The sequence below is a fragment of the Alligator mississippiensis genome, chromosome 3 (assembly GCF_030867095.1).
Source record: "Alligator mississippiensis isolate rAllMis1 chromosome 3, rAllMis1, whole genome shotgun sequence".
Classification (NCBI taxonomy): Eukaryota; Metazoa; Chordata; order Crocodylia; family Alligatoridae; genus Alligator; species Alligator mississippiensis.
In genome coordinates, this window is record NC_081826.1 from 515,166 (window position 1) to 536,339 (window position 21,174).

At 61.2% G+C, this 21,174-nt stretch overlaps 1 protein-coding gene across 12 annotated transcripts in view; it reads right to left on the minus strand.

Moving 5' to 3' along the window:
- SCRIB (scribble planar cell polarity protein) overlaps positions 1-17,457 on the minus strand; it is a 119,517-nt gene extending 102,060 nt beyond the window's left edge. For 6 of the 12 annotated variants that reach the window (XM_059723585.1, XM_059723580.1, XM_059723579.1 and 3 more), the window contains exon 1: positions 17,097-17,456. In XM_059723585.1, coding sequence (XP_059579568.1) covers positions 17,097-17,258 — 162 coding nt within the window. In that variant the 5' untranslated portion in view covers positions 17,259-17,456. Of the gene's footprint in view, positions 1-17,096 lie in introns of all 12 variants that reach the window. The other 6 variants (XM_059723587.1, XM_059723586.1, XM_059723584.1 and 3 more) reach the window with 3 other exon arrangements.
- Between the last annotated feature and the right edge of the window lie 3,717 nt (positions 17,458-21,174).

The following is a 21,174-nucleotide window of genomic DNA, read 5'->3' on the forward strand; positions in this document are numbered from 1 at the left end:
ACTGCAGTCCAGTGAAGTTATTTCAGCCTCCAAGCTGGTCACCCCCGGTTTGGCAGGATTAGTCCTTGGCAAGTCCATGCTGGCTGCTAGCGATCGTGCCTCCCCCCTCCAGACACTCACAAATCGACAGCTTTGCCATTTGCTCGAGGAATCCCGCAAGTACGGTCATCGGACGGACGGAGCCCAACGTTCCCCGGGCGCTGCCCCTCCTTCAGCTTTACGGCTAAGCGCTTTGTGAACCCTTCTCCAGCCCCCTGGGGCCTCGCCTGCCATCCAGAAGCGTGGGAAAGGCATGGTGAGTGGCACCAGTACTTTGTCAGAGACGAGCAGGGGCGCACATCCTCTGAATCCCCCAAGGCAGGGTGGTCTCAGAGTCCCAGAGCCACTGGGCTGGCAGGTATGTTGGGGGGTGGTGTCACAGCTTGTCCAGCCCCTGCTCCACACAGGATCAACTCTGCCTGAACCAGCCAAGTGTTTGTCTAACCTGTGCTTTAAACCACACAACGGTGTTTTGGGCATCATGCTTGGTCAAGCACACCCAGACCTGACACTGGCAACAGAGGGGGCACAAGGGCACTGCCAGCGTCCTGCTGCTGCATGCGGGGTGCACACAGCCTGCAGCATGCGGACCCGGAAGCCACCGGGGCCAAGAGCTCAGCAGGACTCCCAAAGCAGTGGCCTTACAAGGGAAACAAGGACACGGCTTGCAGGTTACTTCCCAAGCCAGGAGCATGAACCACGCTGCACTGCAGACCCAGGCTCTTGGGGCCGGGTGAGTTACTGTCAAGGCAGCTTATTCCATGGCTGCCCGCTAAGGGGAGCCGGCAGCTGCTGCGGCTCCTGGTCAGAGCCGGGATCACGGGCTCGCTCCCAGCATCGTCCCCCAGCCCTGCAGAAAGGAGTCGAGGGCAGTGGAGCAAAGCACCGTGGGGCGGGATGTGGGCGAGGGGAAGGCCACGCAGGGCACAATGCCAGGCTGGCCCGAGCCTGGCACTCTGGGCTCGCCATGGAGGCACATAGCTCAGACACTCAGCTTGTCCTGGAGCTGGGAGCCATCGCATCTCCACCAAGAGAAGGCAGGGCCACCCAAAATCAGCTTCCTGTGCTGCCTGCCGACCCGCCATGCCTGGGCAGCCCAGTGCCGGACAAGAGTGCAGAGACCTGCAGGGTAGACAAGGTTCTTTGGGTAAACGCGATATCTTTTATTAGACCAACGAAGTCGCTGGAAAAATTGTTCTTTGCAAGCTTTTGGGCCCAAACACCAACATGCCCGAGACATGCAGGGACCACTGCAGGCGACAGAGGCAAGCCCGTGACTGACTCTCCTCTAGTCCTCACCCCATCCCTGCTGGGCTGGGAGAAGCAATGCCAGTAGCTCAGCCCGGAGACACAGGCCTGGCTCTGCAGCACACGAGGCAGAACCAGCTCCGCTGCCGTGACGCAAGGTCCCATGACCACAGAGAGCTGCCTGCCCAGCTGGAGGTGATGCTGAGGCCGCAAAGCGGCAGGTTGGAGATGCTTCCTCCTCTGAGCTGCTGCTGCAAGGCAGCTCTGCAAGGCCAGGCCCTGCAGCGCACGCTGCAGGTTTCTACCCAGACTGAAGAGCAGAGGTGCTGTGGGCTGTACGTGCCTGCTAGAGACCACAACGTGCAGCCCATGCAGGAGCTGCCAGAGTTGAGGGTCCCCCTGCACAGGAGGGGTAAAGCGCTCTGGGGAGGAAGGCAGATGTCTAAATTTAGACCGTCTACTGCACTTCCATGGGGCATGGGAAGAGCCAGATCAGCAGGAAGCTAACAGCTTCTCAGTATCAGATAGCAATAGGTGCTATTTAATTCAGTTTACCTCGCACAAAAGGCTTTAATAGCAAGGAAGCAGGTGTTAAATAGCTGAGAGATTCTGAGCCCTGGGCCAGACCCAGACTCGGTGCTTTCCGCGCGCGCTCTTCTTGGCTTGGAGAGCTAGGAAATTTCATGCAAAGGCTAGCCTGACCTGGTCAAGTTGGCACGTCAGACGCACAGAAGGGAACCAGCAGCGTGTAAGCCTTAAATTCCAGCGCTCGAGGGCACGGGCCCAAACAGGAGCACACACTAGCTTTCACATGCCGTGAGCTAAAGACCCCCGGGCTAGACTACCACACGACACTGTGGAAGGAACTAAACAGCATCCCGCATGAGGAGTGGACTGTACAGCAGCACCGAACGGCGGCCTCAGCTCCACCTGACCCAGGTCCTGCACGTCAGCTGGGCCAGCATGAGAACAGGCGCGAGTCTCCAGTTAGTTCCCACCGGGCAAAGCAACGCGCACGAGACCAGCACCATGCCGACCTGCATCCCCAGCAGAGCTGTTGTCAGAAATGCTCCCAGCCCGCCGCGCTCAGGCCAGCCCGGCTCAGCACAGACCAGCCTCAGACACGAGCTATGACAATGTATTTAAATAAGCGCAGCCAGGTTAACATGGCTTCAGCTGCTGATCTGAGCAACTCTGGTACTTATCTTGCACGCAGCACCACTTCTACAGCACTCGCAGTAAAGCTCAGTCTGCTACGCAACTGCCCTCACCAACCAGAAACATCGCAGGAAGCCTCACGGCTGAGGCAGACCCCACTAAATCCTGTGCACGAGTTCCCATGGGGTGAAGAGCAGAACAGCACTTTAGAGATGCTGCATTCCTCTCAGTCACTTGAGGGGATCTTTATTAAAACTGCGGCTGTCGTAAGTGATGCGTGGAGCTCTATCAGCCGTGCCCGGGTCACAGGGCAGCACGGAGGGTGTGCTGCGGGGAGCGATGGAGGCGGTGGAGGCCCTTCTACAGCACTGGATGTTGGCTGCTGCCAAGGCTGGGGATTTGGAAGCCAAAGGGTCTTGTTCAGACTAATCGCCGCGTTTGGGGTCAGGAAAGACGTTTACCCCACGGTCGGATTGGTACAGACTGGGGCACAGTCCTCTGTGGATATTTAACACCCACTCCCTGGTCCCCCTGCTTTGCCGGTGGGAGCTCAGTGTTCCCGGTGTCTTTGGGCACCGTGCCTGGCCGCTGTGCGGCAGTGCTTTTGTGCAGCTTTAAGACCAGGTTAGACCACACTTGTGTAAGGCAGTTCGGGCAACAGGGGTTGGACTAGATGTGACCTCCCACCCCCACTGCTCTGCAAGTCTATGAAAACAGTTTAGCGAGTTGATATTTTTGTGAATGTCCTGAACTATCAGTGGCACGAGCAGGAAAACCCGCTTTCCCGCAGCAAGTCCAAAGTGCCAGTGGCGTCTGCAGGTTTTCACCCTCCCCTTACAGTAGTCAGGATGCTAGGGCTTGTGACCGCACAGCACGACCCACGCATAACCGAGGCCATGAGAGCCCGGTGAGTCAGCCAACACCCACAGCCGGTGCTTCTGCTACAGCTCTGCTTTCCCAAGTGGCCACTTGGCAGTCACTGCCGCCCCGTCTCACCGGCAGGCTTCTCCCAACGGCCCGGTCAGTTGTAGGGACGAGGAGCCAGCACCTCCGACCCCACCTTGCTTTGCCGGTAATTGTGTGCACACACTAGCCACGCAGCCAGAGTGTTCCTACGTACGAGCACCGCAACACCGACCGGTGCAGCACTCCTGACCCTCACGGCCTGCTGTAGCTCATCACTACAAACACCAACAGATGCACTGTTATCGTGCCTCTCTCGGTCCAAGAAACACCCCGAGACACTAGAGCTACTTCTCAGAGGTGGGTCCGTCGGGGGCAGAGAAAGCAAGACAGATTTCCCTAGGAAGTGTCAAACACTCCGGAGCCAGCACCAAAGTGTGCAGGGCTCTCAGGCGAGCAGCACCAACTTAAGACTCGGTACAGACCGATGAAAACACCACAGTGCCACGTGCCCAGACTTCTCAGACACCACGGAGCAGAGCTAAGGCGAGGCACACAACCTCCACCTCAGGGCTTCACCACTTCTGAATCTCAAGCTTGCCAGCAGAGCGGAGCAGAGCTGACCGTGCAAGCACCCTCGTGCACATGAGTGGCCACCTCAGTCGTCATCAGTGCTGACTCGTTTCACACAGTAAGCACGTAACGAGCCACTGCTGCAAAGCCATGCTGCACATCTGTCCAGACCTGAAACAACGGTTAAGCAACTTCCCTTCAAGCCCATCTCAGCACATGATGTTCGTGACCTTTTCTCATAGGGCTGGGACTCGAATGATTGTGAGCTGCATGCTGGGGGTGAGACGATCGCAGGCAGACAGCCTCTCATTGTGCTCTCAGGCAGGCTGCAGAAAGGAGTCTGACAAGAGGCTGGCGAGATTAGCAATGCAGAACACCAGGGACAAAGGAATTCCTTCGCCCGCCACGGAGATCGAGGAAACAGCACAACTGGCAAGATCCCAAATGGGCCTCGGAGGTTTGTGGCCACGCTAACGTCCCCAGCCCAGGTCATCCGTAACTCCTCACCACTCAGAGTGCCTGGGGACTGACCAAGGAAAGCTTTGGTGAATTAAAATGTACCACCGTCACCGCAACTCCCCGTGGAAGCGTGCCCAGGCCTGCCAGATGCCTCCACACTGAGGCAAGCCCCCCCGCGCTAGGAACCACCCTTCTGCCAGACGGGTGCTAAGGTCACACGCCTGCCAACGCCGAGTGCCACGCAGCAGCAAGCCAACTACCAGACCTAGCAACTGCTTGACGGGGAGCATTTCATTAACACATGCACAAGAAAGAGATCAGGGCAGAAGCGAAGCACCACCCGAATTCAGACAGCTGCCAGGAAGGGTACCCCGCTGCTCGCGGGGGGCAGCGGCCCTGGGAGGCACTTCCCTTCAGCGTGAAAGCAGGAGTCACAGGAAGATAAGCAAAGTACACACAACTCCCCTGTAGAAACAAAAGGAGGCAACCTAGTCTAGAGCTCAAGGCCAGGACAGCCCGTTCAGCTGGAGGTCTAACGTCTGCGTGCCACGAGCTGTCACGGCGCAGCCCACCGAGAGCGGGAGTGAGGAATTTTAAACGGACGGGCCAACGAGGAAGATACAGGCACCTCCAGGCACAGAAATCCAGTGAGCTATGGACACGCGACTGCCACGGGGACGTAGACGGGAAGCGAGGTCAGATGTGGCAAGCTCAGACCACGGTGCCTGTGGGGGTAGAGAGAAGTGAAAGAGCTGGAGATGCCCTACTCTGCCTACCAATTAATGACTGACTGGTTCAGAGGGGAATGAGCTCTCACAGGCAACAACGATCTTCATCAGATGAAAGGTGCCAAGACAGGGACCCTCCTTCGCAGTCACCACAGGAAACAATGCAAGGCAGCTGCTGAACCCGTACGAGATTCGCACTTGCAGCCGCTGCAAGGTCAGTATCATCCGAGTCTTTTGAAACTGAGCTGCTGCCGATCACTTGACTGCTCGCGTCCCCCAGAAACAGTCCAACGTGACAGAAGTCAGACCAAGGAGCTCTGATCGACCGTGTAAGATTCCCCAGTCCCTGCCTAGGACCCACCTCTTGTATTGCTGCAACACAAGCTCCTGGTGGGGAAGGACACAAACCTCAGTGCTGAGACCCGGCAGACCTCGGAAGGCAGAGAGCTGACTGCAAACGCTTATAAAAAGATCAAAGTGGCAGGCAGTTGGAACAAAGAATCAGAGAGAAGTCAGACTGAAGGGGACATCCAGAAGTCAAGTCCAGACACCACCCGAGGCAGGATCATCCCCATCCAAACCGTGCCCTACAAATCCGTTGTCTAACTCAGAAAACCACAGAGTCAAGCCTGACAGCACAAGACATCACACCTGAACCTGCCACAGGCAAAGTACGGGGGCAACATCCAGCTGCTGCAAAGGATGCAAAGGGCTGTGGCCCCTGCTAGAGGGGGGCAGAAACCCCCAGTCTCTACCCATCTGACCAGGGGCTAAAATTCCTTCCTGACCCCAAATGTCTGGCAGCTCAAGTCTGACCCTGAGCAGAGAGGTAAGACCCTTTAGTCAGGGGCCGCTGGGTTCGAGTCCCAGCAGAAGCCCTGGCACAGCCCAGTGTATAGGATGGTTTGGAGAGGGAGGATCCCGCCCCAGATGTGGCTGTAGCCAGCACCCAATGCTTGTGAGGAAGGTGAAAACATTCCTGACACATGTAGCAGGAAAAGGGGTAAAGCCGTACTGGAGCAGCCAGTGGAGAGGAGAGGGAGCAGAGGGCTGTGGGCTGGGAGCGAGCCACCCACCGGCCACGGCACAAAGGGACTCTTTCAGCCAGCCTGGGAGCAGGCATCGTGCCGCCAGAGGACACAGGCCAACAACTTCCAGGCACACCACGAGGCTGGCAGGGCCTGCACGCAGTCGTGTTGCCTGGGGAGGGGCCCGTGATGCTCAGCCGCCCCAAGCAGGCTGCTGAGACGCTCCGGTGCCCATCACTGGAGAACACCCATCTCCACGCGCCGAGTTCAGGTGCCTCCACGGGCTGGCGCAGCTGGCCGTGGAGGGGCAGTGCCAGCCCACGGGCCCGTCTCAAAGCATGCCTCCCACCAGACTCGTCTGAACCCCAGCCGGACAGACAGCCTGCAAGGAAGCTCTCCTCCAGATTCCTGAGCAGTAACTCCCTGCATTCCCCCCCCTGCCCCTGGCTGCCCGGGGGGAATTGCTGCCGGGCCGGATCTGGGGGGCGGAGGCGCGGCCGGGCACTTGGAATTCTGCACCTGTCTCCAGCGCCCCCGTCCGCGCCACGGCTCCGCTCCGCTCCGCCCTGCCCAGCCCCCTCCGCCAGCCACGCATTCAAACAGATCAGGAGGTGGAAAATGAACTGGGAGCGAGGGACAAAGGATGAAAGGATCACGCCAGCTCTGAGCGGCCACGGAACAAGGCTGCTTCCCAGCAGCGCCGCAACCCCCAGGGCAGGCCCTGAAAAGCCGTGCGTCTCCAAGCAGGATTAGCCGGCCAAAGCAGCCATCCGCGCAGTGCCATGGGGCCCTTCCCCCACAAAGGGACAGGCCCCGCCAGCCCAGGCCCTAGGGGAGGCACAGCAAGGGGAGGGGTATGGTCCAGCGCAGCGTGCGGGAGAGCGGGGCCCGACGGGCCCACCGAAGTCCCCGCACCACAGGCTGCCAGTGCTGAGACCGCAGGAGCCCTGGGCCATGATGGCAGGCCCTGCTCCAAGCCGGACGCCAAAGGTCAGGCAGGCCATACCCCCTCTGCCGGCACCCCCATTGGCAAGACATGCCCCAGAGCTGGGCCCAAGTTGCACAGGGGTGCCCTTGGCCACAGGTCCCCAAATCGGAAGTGGGGGGTACGAGTGCTTGCCAAGACCAGGCCAGCTGCAGGGTTGCTTCCTACCCCCTCCCGCCCATGATCTCTGAGGAGACCCCAGCCCAGGGCTACACGCTTGCGGTGGGGAAGGCAACCCCCATCCCAAAGTGCAGCAGCCCATCTGGGCTCCGTGGCTCGCTCCACTTGCTCTTCACACCCCAATAACCAGCCCGGCCCTCCCACCAGGTACCCGCTGGTCTCCAGGAGGAGACAGCACAGAGGGCCTTTGTTCCTGGTGCTCAGGAGCCCCCTCCACCAGGTGACTGACAGCCCAGCGAGGCATCTCCAGGGCTGGGCCAGAGGGGAGGGCACAGGGACCCCCAGCCCCTCTCCAACGTTGCGGGAGAGAACGAGCCACATTGTTCTGCGGAGCAGACAGTGCCGCTGGGAGCGCCTGGGCCTGGGCCCCGGCCCCTCTGGCAGGCAGCAGAGGAGGGGAGGGGAGGGGAGGGGAGGGGAGGGGGATGTCCCCCAGCCCAAGCGCAGGCATCCTCAGGCCCCTCTGCACCAGGCACAGCCTTTGAGACACGGGGGAGGCGGAGACCCACGGACCGGGCCCACACCCTCTTCACGGGTACAGGGGCAGCCTGACTCAGGGGGTGCTGTGCACAGCAAGGGGTGCCAGGCTCCAGCCCAGGCACCACAGCGCCCTTTTCCCTCGCCATAAATCATCCTGTCAGTGTGGCACAAAGGCTGCTGGGGGGGCAGCTGGCAGGCAGGAGCTCCGGACTAGCCTCCTCTCACCGCAGCTCAGTCCTAGGGACTCAGCCCGCGTGGCCAGAGACTGCCTGGATGGGCCAGCAGGCCAGAGCCAGCCCTGTGGGTCCCCAGCCAAGTTGCCCCAAGCCTGCTGCACAGCCCCAGAGCTACAGCAGAGGAGATGCTGGATCGCAACGAGCCACTGAAACAGAGAAGAAGCCAGGCTCCTGCCTGCACCGGGGCTGGGCTGGGCCGGGCCAGCTGAGCTCAGCACAATGGCCTGGGAGGCCTCTTGGCAAGACCGTGGTGCTCAGGCGCCCGGGGAGGGAGGAGACTGGGCGGCAGACAGCATCTCAAGGTGCTCCCGGAGATCACCCCGCCTTCCTCCCAGGCGGAGCCGCGAGCTGGGCTTGCTTCACCTCTGCCAGAGGCATGGCACAAGAGCCACGGGTGTACGTAGGAACCGGCACTTCTGCCTTTCCAGCCCAGGGAGGGGGAGGGGATACGCAGGTCCCCAGAGGAAGGAAGCAGCCCGGCCGGCCGGGGAGCCTCTGCGGAGGAATTCCCTGCCTTGTCCTGGCTGGGGAAGGCAGGGAGGCTCCGAGGCAACCCCGGCAGGGCTAGGAGCAGCAATGGCAGAGCACGGGGAGCTCAGCTCGGCCCTGACAGTTAACGGCTTGTCCCCATCCCAAGCTGCCCCCGAGCTGAGCAGAGCTCAGAGCCAGTATCCCTGCATACCAGAGCCATCAAGCCTCTCCCCAGCCAGTCTCCAAACTCCTCTTGCTGGGGAAGGGCATTGAATGGGCAGGTGTCCACAGCTCCAGGCACATCTGGATGCCATCAGATTCCTGAACCCTTGTCCATCTGCTTTCATCCTGCATACAGTCATAGTCATGGAAAAGTGGGGCTGGAAGGAAGCTCTGGAGGTCAGCTAGTCCAAGCCCTGCCCGAGATAGGATCAGCCTTGTCCAAACCATCCCAGTGCCTGTGGGTCCTGGACTGGCCCCACACCGGGCTGAGTTGGAGCCCTATGTGCACACAGCATGCACTGGCTCCAGCCCTGCACACCACAGCACAGAGGGCCAGTGAGGGGTGCGTGCCGCATGTGATGCCCACTGGATGGGCCTCATGTGCTGGATCCATCACGCAGGGCTGGCCTGAGGGTCCAATTTGGCCTATGGACTGGCCCCATGCCCCTCACCCAGCCCATGGGGCCAGATGAGTTAGACACCCCTGCGCTAAGGAGTTCTCAGCTCTGGAACTCCCTCCCTCGAGACCCGACAGCCCGAGCCCGGACGTCCTGTAGCAGCACTGCAAGACCTCCCGTTGAGGGAGGCATGTAGCAAACGGAGCTAAGCTGGGGCTCTACTTACTGGGTTTGTTTGATGTCTTCTCCTGTTTTGTAAGTTATTCTGTTCTCCAGCCGTGAGCCACCCTGAGCCTCTAAATGAATCTGTACATTCATAATGCTGAGGAGGCCCCAGCGCACGCACGATAACCCAAGCTGAGTCTGAGACTTAAGCAGGTGGGACACAGCAGCAGCTCACATCGGCATCTCTCACCATCCTCCTCTGGGTTTGGGATGCAGCTGCCATGCAGGAGCAGCAACAAGAGAACAGGCAGGGTCCCGCAGCCATGAGCTGGCAGAGGGAAACCAGAAATCTCCTAGCTCACCGGGTCAAAGTTGTGGGGTCTCCAGCCTCCTCAGGCAAGAAAGACCAGAGAATCAACAGCAACCCAGAGAGAGAGAAATGTCAGTTTTAAGTCCCAGCCAACAGCATGTCAAGGGGCACACCACACCATGGCACGGGGCAGGAGCAGCACAGCCCAGACCAGTCACTGAGCCCCAGACTGGTCCTCATGAGTCCCTGGAGGTCTCCCCATTCCCAGACTAGTCCTCATCAGCCACAGACACACGAAGCCTGTCCTCACCCTGCCCTGGCCACTGCAGCACACGATCAAACCAGGGACGAGGGCAGCAGCTCAGCAACAAGGGCCAGAATAGAAACCGCTGATACCACGGGCCACAGGAGCCACATGCACCGGTACCAGAGCACAGGACGCACTCGTGAAGGTTGTGGCATGGCACGTAAAGGTGGGACACACTCCCCAGGGCTGCCGTGTGGTGCGCAAAACAGTGCAGGAGAGGTGTCCTGCCCCTGCACAGTGCAGAACCCAGGGCCAGCGGGAGGGCCGCGCACGCTGCAGAGACAGCCGGAGGAACGCAGACTGGCCGGATTTCCGACTATTTAACCCCGCGCGTCGGGCCCTCGGAAATGTGTTTCAAATAATAAACGCCAGGAACGCATTCCAGCTGAGAGACAAAGCAAGCAGTTCCCGAGCCAAGTGCTCACCGGCGGTCTCTTCCCAGGCATCGCAGCAGGGACTGGGGAACACAGCCCCTCCGGGGTGGAGCCCAGCAGCCGCTGGACTGCCAGCACCCGCCTTACAAGACGGTGGAATGGAAGCAAAGCAGATCCCCTGGCCCGAAGGACACGGCAAGGGAAGTAAGGGTGACAAATTCCCAAGCCAGGGAAGGATGCCTCCCTGGCGCTCCCTCCATCCCCACAGCCAACTGCAAGGTCTCCGCTGACCATGGCACAGGGCCTCAGCACACACCTCATTCGAGATCAGTGTCAGGAGCATGGCACGCCCTGGCACGAGGATGCCCCTACACAACGCCCCTCCCAGGCCAATGGCACAGCACACAGGCCCTGGGTCTGGTACCGACTGGGGAAAGCAGATACCAGCACTTTGGACTGCGGACATTCAGGGGAGAGGTCTCACCCACGTCGCAACCTGCACAGCTACAGAGATCTGTCGAGGTCGTGGCATGGGCGGCTTTGGCTACAGGTGACAGGAAGAACGGACAAGGTCTCATCACCCTGCGTTTGTGCACCAGCCTGTGAGTGCCACAGGGCCCCAGTCTGGATATATCCATCCTCGGAGGGGATGCGTAACGCAAACACCAAGCCTGAACGCGAGAACCAGGCCGAGAATGCGAGACTGACAGGGCAGCTGGAAGGCAGCGCCCCACCGTGCCCGAGTTAGCCAGGACCAGGCCACACGGGAAGTGAGCGCAACACGAAGGCATGGAGAAGCCGAGATCTGGCACAAAGGAACAACGGAAGGTCCTGAACTCAATGGTCCTGAGCAGCAGAGGCAGCGCCGGGGAGAGGACAAGGAGCCAAAGGGGCTAGCGAGGGCCTGGCCCTGAGCTGCACAAAAAGAGAGGGAAGCAACAAGACCTGCTGGTCTCCAGACCAGGCCCAGCTCCCCACGTGCCAGCCCACTCTCACCATGCACCCCCGTGCCTGAAGTCACCAACTCTTCCCTCAGCAGAGGGTCCAGCAGTGGGCCAGGAGGGACCCAACGCTCTCCAGAGCTCCCCTTTCAGAAGCAACGGTCCAGGCAGGACACAGAGGCAGGAGACGCTGCGAGAACACCACCACGAGGGACACCGAGCCATGCAGGCGGGCATCAGGCAGCAGCTCTGAGCGCAGCAGCCCAGGGCGTCCAGGAAATTACTAGCAAACTTGACAGAGAGGTTGTAAGGGGAGCAGAGCAATGGCAGCACGACCAGCTACTCGCTCGTGCCCCATCCCAGACTGGGCACCCCCGGGGCTCCGGGCATCTGTGCACTGCTCATCCCAGGAGCTTGGACTGGGACCTCAGGGCATCTCTGAGGAATGGCCAACACCATTTCATCCCCTCCTATTCAGAGGATTCACTGGTAGAGGTATTCCCTGGTGCAGCATGCAGAGGTAAAATCACCCCCGCTTCTCTCCTGGTTGGCTGGCCCAGCGTTGCCATCACCTTCCACAACCACCTTGCACTGAGAGGTCACACAGCTGCTCCAGCTGCTACCTACTGTCACCTGCAAACTGTTTCAGGCACCGCTCCCCAGGAGGTTGTAACAGGGAAAGCAGTAGCACAGAGGGGAGGAGAGCCGGGGGTGAGAACACTGCCTGCCCCCCGCTCTAGGGCAGGAGCACTGCAGCCCACACCCCTACCTTTGTGGAAACTTCATGCACAAACCCCGCACAGCTAGTGCCTGGCTCCTCTCTCGCTCAAGTGAAACCCCTGCAGGGCACCTGAAGGCAGGCTGCTGTCGCACAGCCCGCCCGGCCCGTACAGGATCAAGGCAGTTTTTCTGGCTGGTTTTGCTAAACCTGTGCAGTCGCTGTTTGGGCAAAGCCCGAGATGCAGAACTCTACAGGATGCCCCCACGCAGCCCCAACCCCACCCAGGGCAGCAGACAGCGCCTGGGCACAACGAGCTGCACTACTGACCAGTCCCTGCTCCTCGCCAGGGAGGGGCTGAGCTCGCACAGAGATTAGAAAGAACAGCTTCGCTCCTCCAGGAAGTAAATACAACCAGGGAGCCTCCACCCAGGCCCCAGATGACAGCAAATTAAAAGCTGCTCTTAATTAGGCTGGCAGAGGTCCCGGCTGGCCTTGGAAGGCGACAGACACTGCTCGCCACTCTCAGGTTTCACACGCTGCTGGAGCTGCACAGGAGCCTCCGAACAAAGGGGTAGCTCCTGCCCTGGGAGAGCTGCAGGGAGGCAGGTCAGGTGGGAGCACAGCCTCCCTCCAGGGAGGGCCTGCCCCACACATACCGCAGCAAGCAGAGCAGGCAGGAAGGGAGCGCCCTGCAAATGGGGCTGGGCAGCACAGCTCCCTCCATGTCCCCAGGAGCTGGCCCAGGTCGCAGCACAAGTGGGCTGGATGTCCTGGGTCTGACCCTTCCTTCAGGGCTCTGCTCTGCCCTGCTGCCCCTCCCTTCTCCTCTCCAGCAGCTCTCCTCGGCAGACTCAGCTGTCACCTTCAATCCACATCATTCTCCCTGCCTCGGGCCCATGCTCCCCGTCGCCCCCTCCAAAGGGCTCCTTGCTCTCGGCCACCCCACGCTGCTCCCCTCGCACACCAGGGCAGGTGCCAGCTCCCCACCCAGCCCCTAAGGTGCCTGCCTAAGCTCCTGCTGTCCCCACCTGAGTTCGGCACCACCCCCAAGGTGCAGCTGCCAGAACAAGTGGGATCCTCCCCCACGCCGGTTTCAATCCCTGCCCAGCCTCACCCTCCCGGCCTCCTACACTCCATCCTCATGGCTGCCCCACCCAGGCATCTCCCGGCTGCTTCCTCCACAGGCCACAGACTCAGTGCCTCCTTGCAGGGCTCCCTCTATGCAGGACAGGCTCCCAGTCCCTGTTGAGCAAGCTTCCTTCCTGCCCTGCTCCTTCCAGTCCATCCTCCGCTGGCCCGGTCCCACGAGCGCTTTGCCGCTCCAGTGCAATGCCGGACCTGCCTCGCCCGTAAACAAAGCCCAGCAGCGTGACGACCGGCTGCCTCCCTGCCGCCGCACGCATTCAGCCCTGCAGACACCCCATGCAGGCTGCCCCGGGCAGCTTCCAGCGCGGAGCAAGACACCGCAGAGACGGATCCCGAGAGAGTACAAACCCCCAAGGGTCCCAGGATGAGGCCTGGGAGGGGACAGCAGACGCTGAGCACACCAGGACTCATCTGTCACTTCAAGCAGCCAGCACCCAGCCCGGCTGCCAAGGGGAAGTCTGGCCTCAGACCAGGGAGAATTCCCCAGAGAACAGGTAACAAAGAGCAAGGGCGGAAGAAAGGGAATAGGTAACAGGGGAGGTGAGGGAGGCGTTTGCGCTGACTTTTACTGTCCTTCCCCTGCAAGAGGCAGTTCAGGCAAGGGAGCAGGCAGCGAAGGCCCATCGCCCTCCTAGGACCTGGACCAGAGCAGGAGCACGATGGCAAAGCTGGCAGCAGTGGAAGAGGACAGCGTACAGACTACTGTGGGTACCAGGCAGGACACAGAGGAATGGGGTATGAACAGGCAGCAAGAAGGATATTAGGGGCAACTCCAAGGCAAGCAGACAAAGTATGAACAGAAGCACATCACAGGAGCAGAGGGTTTGGGCAGGAAGCATGTCAGGGGACTAGAGGGGCACAGATGACAGATCCATCCTCGGGCACCACCCCCTGAACTGGTCCAAATCCACACCTGCACACAGGCCTCCCTAGAAGCCACTTCAGGGCAGCAGAACACTGTCTGGGTCTGCTCAAACTTCCCACCAGCGAACGCACAGACCACCTCACTTCACGGCTGCTGCACCCTGCGGCTCTCCCAGGGGAACATGCACACCACTGCCCTGGCGCCCCTCCTTTGCCAGGGCAGTGGTGTGCATGTGCTTGCCAGGGGAGGGGCACCCCTCTCACACCTCCTTCCAGGCTCTTCCCAACGGAAGACGGGTGCCCACACAACGTGTACAATGCATCCCCAATTACCTCCACGTCCTCCCACACGGAAGAGGCACACTGCCTGCCCCCCTCCGCCAGCCTTCCTCGCTGCTGCAATTCCACTCGAGTGCTCCATATATGCCCTGAACCCTGGCACTTCCCAACTCCTTCCCACTGCCCACTACCAGTGCAACAGCAAACCCTCACTCGACTGGCTGTCAGCAGGGAAGGAACCTGGGGCCTCTGGGTACAAAGAGCCCTCGACTGCCCTGGGTAAAGCACAGCAGCCTGGGTGCTACAGGAGGCTGCAGGTTCTCTGGGGTGCAGGCTGCAGAGGGGGCCAGAAGTACCGCGCAGTGGGGTCAGCGCCCCTGCACTGCCCCCACCGTGCCCGGGCAAAACAGGCCGACACCCTCAGGCTGAGCCCCCACAGCAGCAAGCTCTGTTCCCAGTCCTCTGGGCGGGCAGGGGAGGGCGGATGCCAGACAGCTACGAGTGGATGGAGGCTTTCTATTTCCGCAGGCAAATCTGATCCTTTCTGCCCACAAAATTAAGTTACTTTACCAAAAAAAAAATAAAATAAAATAAAAAAAACAAACCAGATGCCTCAAAGATGGCCTAACACAGCTGAGATTACCAGGAATGAGACTGCAGCTTGGTCCAAGCAGCTCCCTGCCCCTCTGCATGAATGGATGCTCCGAGACAGAAGTGAGCAATGCGTGGACAGCACAAGCTCACTCCAGGCAGGTGCCAAGAAATGCCTCTTGCAATGGCCTCACATTCGCATTTTCACAGACATGCTTGTTTTCTACCAGCAGTTTCCCTATGCCTAATGAAGGGGGTTTGTATCTGAAAACTTGCAAGGAACTTTTCTCCAACTCTTTAGTTGGTTTAATAAAAGATATTGAATCTACCCAAAACAACTAGCAAAAAGGCTGGATGAACATCTGGCCGGGCTCGTTTGACCCCAGTACTCTTTCCTGCCACGGCAGGGGTCGGACTAGATGATCTCCTCAGGTCCCTTCCGACCCGACCAACCATGAAACTCATCTGCCCTCATAACGGGCAATTCCAGGCAATTCTAGGTCCTAAACTGGCCGTACGCCTCCCCAACACCAACCACCTGGGCATCGCCACAGGCAGCGTGATGAGCATCCCTGCCCGAGCAGCGCAAAACCTCAGACCAGCCCTTCCCTGCCTCCATCGGCCACCTCCCGCGCGGGCAGCTGGGTCCCTGCATCCCTGACGTGTGAGGAGCAGCAAGGGTGGAGAAGGCAACAGACACTGGAGAGACATCAGGGAAGTGGCAGAGAGTTGCCACTTCCACACGGGACAAAACCGGGCTGGACAAAGAACTGTTGTTTCGGTTTGGGCCAAAGCCGAACAAACGCTTCAGATCAACTAGACCCATTTCCCACAAACGCTGGGGCTCTTTAGCTACGACGACAGGCTGAGAGCCCTGGCGCTCTTTAGCCTGGAAAAGCGCAGGCTCAGGGGCGATCTGATGGCCACCTACAAGTTTATCAGGGGGGACCACCAGTATCTGGGGGAACGTCTGTTCACCAGAGCGCCCCAAGGGATGACGAGGACGAATGGTCACAAACTACTACAAGACCGTTTCAGGCTGGACATAAGGAAGAATTTCTTTACTGTCCGAGCCCCCAAGGTCTGGAACAGCCTGCCACCGGAGGTGGTTCAAGCGCCTTCACTGAACACCTTCAAGAGCAAGCTGGATGCTCAACTCGCTGGGATCCTATGACCCCAGCTGACTTCCTGCCCTTTGGGCGGGGGGCTGGACTCGATGATCTTCCCAGGTCCCTTCCAGCCCTAACGTCTATGAAATCTATGAAACGGAGAAAACCGTTTCAGGCCCGAGGAAGACTTCCCCTGGCCATCGCCACGTCCTCTCTCCGGGCGCGGGGGTCCAGGTGCAAGCGAGGCCGGCCCGCGGGAAGTCGCAGCTAGCGCAGCCCCTGCTCCGGGCGGGAGGTCCCTGTCCAAACCGTCCCAGACCAGCGTGTCTAGCCTACGGCGACGGCTACAGAAGTCAGCTACGAGCACGCCACCCGGCACGCTGCGCCGGGGGCTGGACCGTGGGATTAAACTCCCTTCTGACCGCGCAGGCGGCACTGGTCTGACCCGGGCGCGAGAGGACCCGCTAACCAGCAACCTCCGGGTTACATGCAGTCTCTCCGGGCGCACCGACCGGCACGCCCCACCCGACAGCCCCAGCCCTGCCTGCGGCCAACACCCAGCACCAAAAATCCCCGACACGTAGGAACAGGAGCGGAGAAAATCCCTTCCCGGCTCCGCGGGGCAACCCGGAAGGCCCAGAAACCCGGGAAAGTCAGACACGTCCGCCCTGCCCCGCAGCCTGGCGCGCGGACACGGGGCAGGACCCTGACCCTGGGGCTGCCCCGACCGCCAGCCCCTGGGACGGGCCAGTCCCGACCCGGCCCTGCTGCCGCGGGGACCGCTCGCTGCCCCGGGACCGGGGTCTGGACAGCGCGGCGCGGCGCGGCACCGGGCTGGACGTCCGCCACGGGCGGAAAGGCCCACGCGACCCGCCAGAAGCCCCAGCCCCAGCCCAGGGGCCACGCACGGGCGTCTGCGCCGCTGGGCGACGGGCACCGACCGGCGGCCGGCCGGCCCCGCAACCGCTTCGCGCGCACGGTCCGCGCGTCGAGCCGGAGCCGGGCCCGGACGAGGCGTGGAGCTCAGCCCGGCTGCGAGGGCCGCCGCAGGCAACCGCCCGGACAAGCCACCGGCTAAACCCTTCGCACGGAGACGGTCGCCCGACGTGCTGCAGCTGGCGGGCCGGGGCAGAGGGAGGGAGGCAGGGGAGGGCCGGGGTCGGGTCGGGCCGGGCGCTGACCTTGGGCAGCTCGCGCAGCTGGTTGGCGTCCAGCAGCAGCTCCTCGAGCGAGCGGCTGTAGCGGTACACGTCCTCGGGCACGGCCTGCAGCGAGCAGTGCCGCCGGTCCAGCGCCTCCACGTGCCGGTTGCAGCGCCACAGCGGCGGCATGCAGCGCAGCATCCTCGCGGGCCGCGCCGGACAGGGCCCCGCCGCCCGCTCACACCGCGCCGTGCCGCGCCGCACCTCACCGCGCCGCCCCCGTGGGGCACGGGCAACCGGGGCGGGGCCGGGCGGCACCTCAGCTCCCGGCCTGCCCCGCGCGCCCGGCGCCACCGCTCCCGGCCTGCCCCGCGCGTCTCTCCGGCAACCACCGCTCCCGGCCTGCCCCGCGCGCCTCTCCGGCAACCACCGCTCCCGGCCTGCCCCGCGCGGCCCGGCGCCACCGCTCCCGGCCTGCCCCGCGCGCCTCTCCGGCAACCACCGCTCCCAGCCTGCCCCGCGCGGCCGCCCAGAACCACCGCTCCCAGCCTGCCTTGCGCAGGCGCCTACACTACGGCTCCCGGCCTGCCCCGCGCGCCCCGCCCAGAAGCGGCGCGTTGCGCGGTCACGTGGGACGGGGGCGGGGCGGGCGCGCGACACGTGCTGGAGCAGGCGTCTCGGCAGCTGCCTGCAGCGCCCCGAGGAGCCCCGCCGGGCGGCACGGCCGCGCTGGAGACGAGCGGCGACGGGGCCCTCGGGCGCGGGACGAGCGCCGTGCGGCCCGCGTGGCGCGGGGCTCTGCCGAGCCGCGGGACACGAGACCGCTCGCGGCGGCCGCTGACCACGAGGGGAGGAGCCGCGGCGGGCGGGCGGACGTGCCCCGCCTCGGGCTGTCCCGCTGCGGCCGGCACCGACCGCCCGGGCCGCTTCGGCCGCGGTCTTCGGCCAGGCGGCGCCGCGGGCCGAGCGGAGCGGGGCGGGGCGGGGCGGGGCGGGGCGGCCCGCCTGGCCGTGGCGCGCCGAGACGGGCGGGCCGGCCGGTCCCACACGCAGCCCCGGGCCGGCAGCGGAGCCCGCGCGCGAAGCTGGGCGCCCGGACTCGCATCCTGCAGGGCTGGGCGGGCCCTCGTGCTGCAGGCCTGGCCCCTTTCACGCGGCCTCCCGCAGCCGTGCGCCGGCCGGCCCCGGCCCCGGCCCCTCGGCCGCAGGGGGGAGGCCGGAGCGCGGCCGCCAGCGCTCCGGGGCCGGGAAGGCCGGGAGCGAGGCAGGCCGAAGGCGCGGGGGGGTGTTGCCGACTGCGACGGCCCGCTTCAGCCAGCCGAGGAGACGAGCGGGGAGGCGCGGAGGGCGCAGAAGGGAGAGGAGCTGCGCATCCACGCGGCGGCATGGTCCTACCTGAAGGGGCCGATCCTCCAGGCTCAGAGACGGAGAGAAGGGGAAGAGTGCTCTGAACCCCCCTCGGCTCAGCAAAGGCGTTCAAAAGGGAGGTGTACACCCGGTGGAAGAGAGGGGCCATCACCAAAGAGGAATACTCCTTGGCCCGGGAGTGCAGGAGGGCTATTAGGAAGGCCAAGGCAGGGGTGGAGCTCAGGCTAGCAACCAGGATTAAGGACAACAAAAAGTCCTTATTCAAATACTTTGGGAGTAAGAAGAGGGCACCGGTAGTGTAGGGTCCCTGCTAGACTCAAATGGTAATCTTGTGGCTACACCAGACTAGAAAGCTGAAATTTTTAACAAGTTCTTTGCCTTTGTCTTCTTGGACAGGGACCAGGACAGCTCTCCCACCACAGGTAGGGGCAATCTTGGGGACAGCACTGCCAGGCCTTGGGGCTGCGCAGATGTAGTTAGGGATCTTCTGGAAGGGCTGGATGTTTTTAAATCTGCGGGCCCTGATGCCCTTCACCCACAGGTGTTGAGAGAGCTGGCGGGGGTCGATGCTGTGTCCTTGGCCCGGCTGTACAATCGATTGTGGTCCACAGGCCAGGTACCTGGAGATTGGAAACTAGCTAATGTGGTCCCCATTTATAAGAAGGGGAGAAAGGAGGACCCAGGAAGCTACAGGCCCATAAGCCTCACATCGGTCTTGGGGAACATCCTTGAAAGAATCATCAAGGAGCACATCTGTGAGGGGCTAGCAGGGGAGATCATGCCCAGGGCAAATCAACATGGGTTCATCAAAGGCAGGTCCTGCCAGACCAACCTGATGGCCTTTTATGACCAGGTAAATAAATCCCTGGATGATGGTGTCGCCATGGACGTAGTCTTTCTGGACTTTAAGAAGGCCTTTGACACTGTCTCTCGACTAATTTATTGATGAGGATGGAGTGACTGTGGCATTGATGCCTGCACAGTTGGATGGGCCAGAAATTGGCTGACGGGGCGCACCCAGAGCACGGTGGATGGGTCGCACTCGACCTGGAGGGCTGTGGGCAGTGGGGTCCCCCAGGGCTCGGTCCTTGGGCCTGCACTGTTTAACATCATCATCATCAGCGACTTGGACGAGGGGGTGGAAAGCACATTGTCCAAGTTTGCCGGTGACGCTAAGTTGTGGGGCGAGGCGGACACACTTGAAGGGAGAGAGGAGAGACTGCAATTAGATTTAGACAGACTACAGAAGTGGGTGGATGGTAATAGGATGGGGTTCAATGTAGATAAATGCAGGGTGCTGCACCTGGGGAGAAGGAATCCACAGCATACATACAAGCTGGGGAGTTCCCTTGAAAGCACAGGCAGAACCGGATCTTGGTGTCATTATTGACTCCAAGATGGACATGAGCCGCCAATGCCAGGCTGCAGCCAGCAAGGCCCGCCAGACCTTGTCGTGCATCCACAGATGCATCACGAGCAGGTCCAGGGAGGTGATCCTCCCCCTCTATGCAACTGGTCAGGCCGCAGGTGGAGTACTGCGTCCAGTACTGGGCACTGCACTTCAGGAGGGATGTGGACAGCATGGAGAGGGCCCAGAGGAGGCCACCCGCATGATCAGGGGCAGCAGGACAGGCCCTACGAGGAGAGGCGACGGGACCTGAACCTGGTCAGCCTCAGCAAGAGGAGGCTGAGGGGGATCTGGTGGCTGCCTACAAGCTCATCAGGGGGATCAACAGCAAATGGTGACGAGGAACAATGGCCAGAAGCTGCTGGAGAACAGGTTCAGGTTAGAGATTAGGAGGCACTATTTCACTGTTAGGGTGGCTAGGATCTGAAACCAACTTCCCAGGGAAGTGGTCCTCGCTCCTACCTTGGGCAAATTCAGAAAGGTTGGATGAACACCTGTCTGGGGTCCTGTGATCCCAGCATATGCTCCAGCCAGTTGGGGGGGAGGGTGTCAAACTAGATGATCTGTTTCGGCCCCTCATGACCCTTAACTGCTACGAAACCGTTCTGACTGTCCCCTGGGGACAGAACCAGAAGTAAGTGCGACAAGGGGATATTCAGTTTGGCGCTTAGGAAGACCTCTCACTACAAGGGTGATTATCAATTGCTGCATCAATTAGCTAGCGAGGTCATGGAATTTGTCACACTGGGCATTTGTGCACATTTGTGCCAGGCACTTTTAAAAGCACCCAGCACTGCAGCGCTTGCAGTTGTGTAAGTGGCAAAATGCGCATCATAGATTTCATGGATTCCTAGGGTCGGAAGAAACCTGTCGGATCATCGAGTCCGATGCCTTGGCTCTGGGCAGGAAAGGGCGCTAGGGTTAAGTAACTGCAGGCAGGTGCATCTCTGCCCGTACCGGGATCTGCCAGCCGTGCTCGGAGAAAGCACCACCTCCCTTGGAAGCCCGTTCCTTATTTTGGCAACCCCTCACCGTAAATAATTTCTTCCTGATGTCCACTCTAAATCTGCTCTTCTTCAGTTTAGGGCTGTTTTTTCTAGTAAGCCCGAGGGGCGCCCTGGTAAATGTGGTATCCCCTATTCCCTACTGACCCCCAATGAGCTTGTAGACAGCCACAGGATCACCTCTCAGCCATCTCTTGCAGAGGCTGAAGAGACTCAGGTCCCCCAGTCTGTCTTCATAGGATCCTACCTGCAGGCAGCTCTCAGAAAATGGCAGCTGCGCACTTTTGAACTAAAACACAAAAGGCGCTTTAGTTCAAAAACGCACCGCCACCATTTC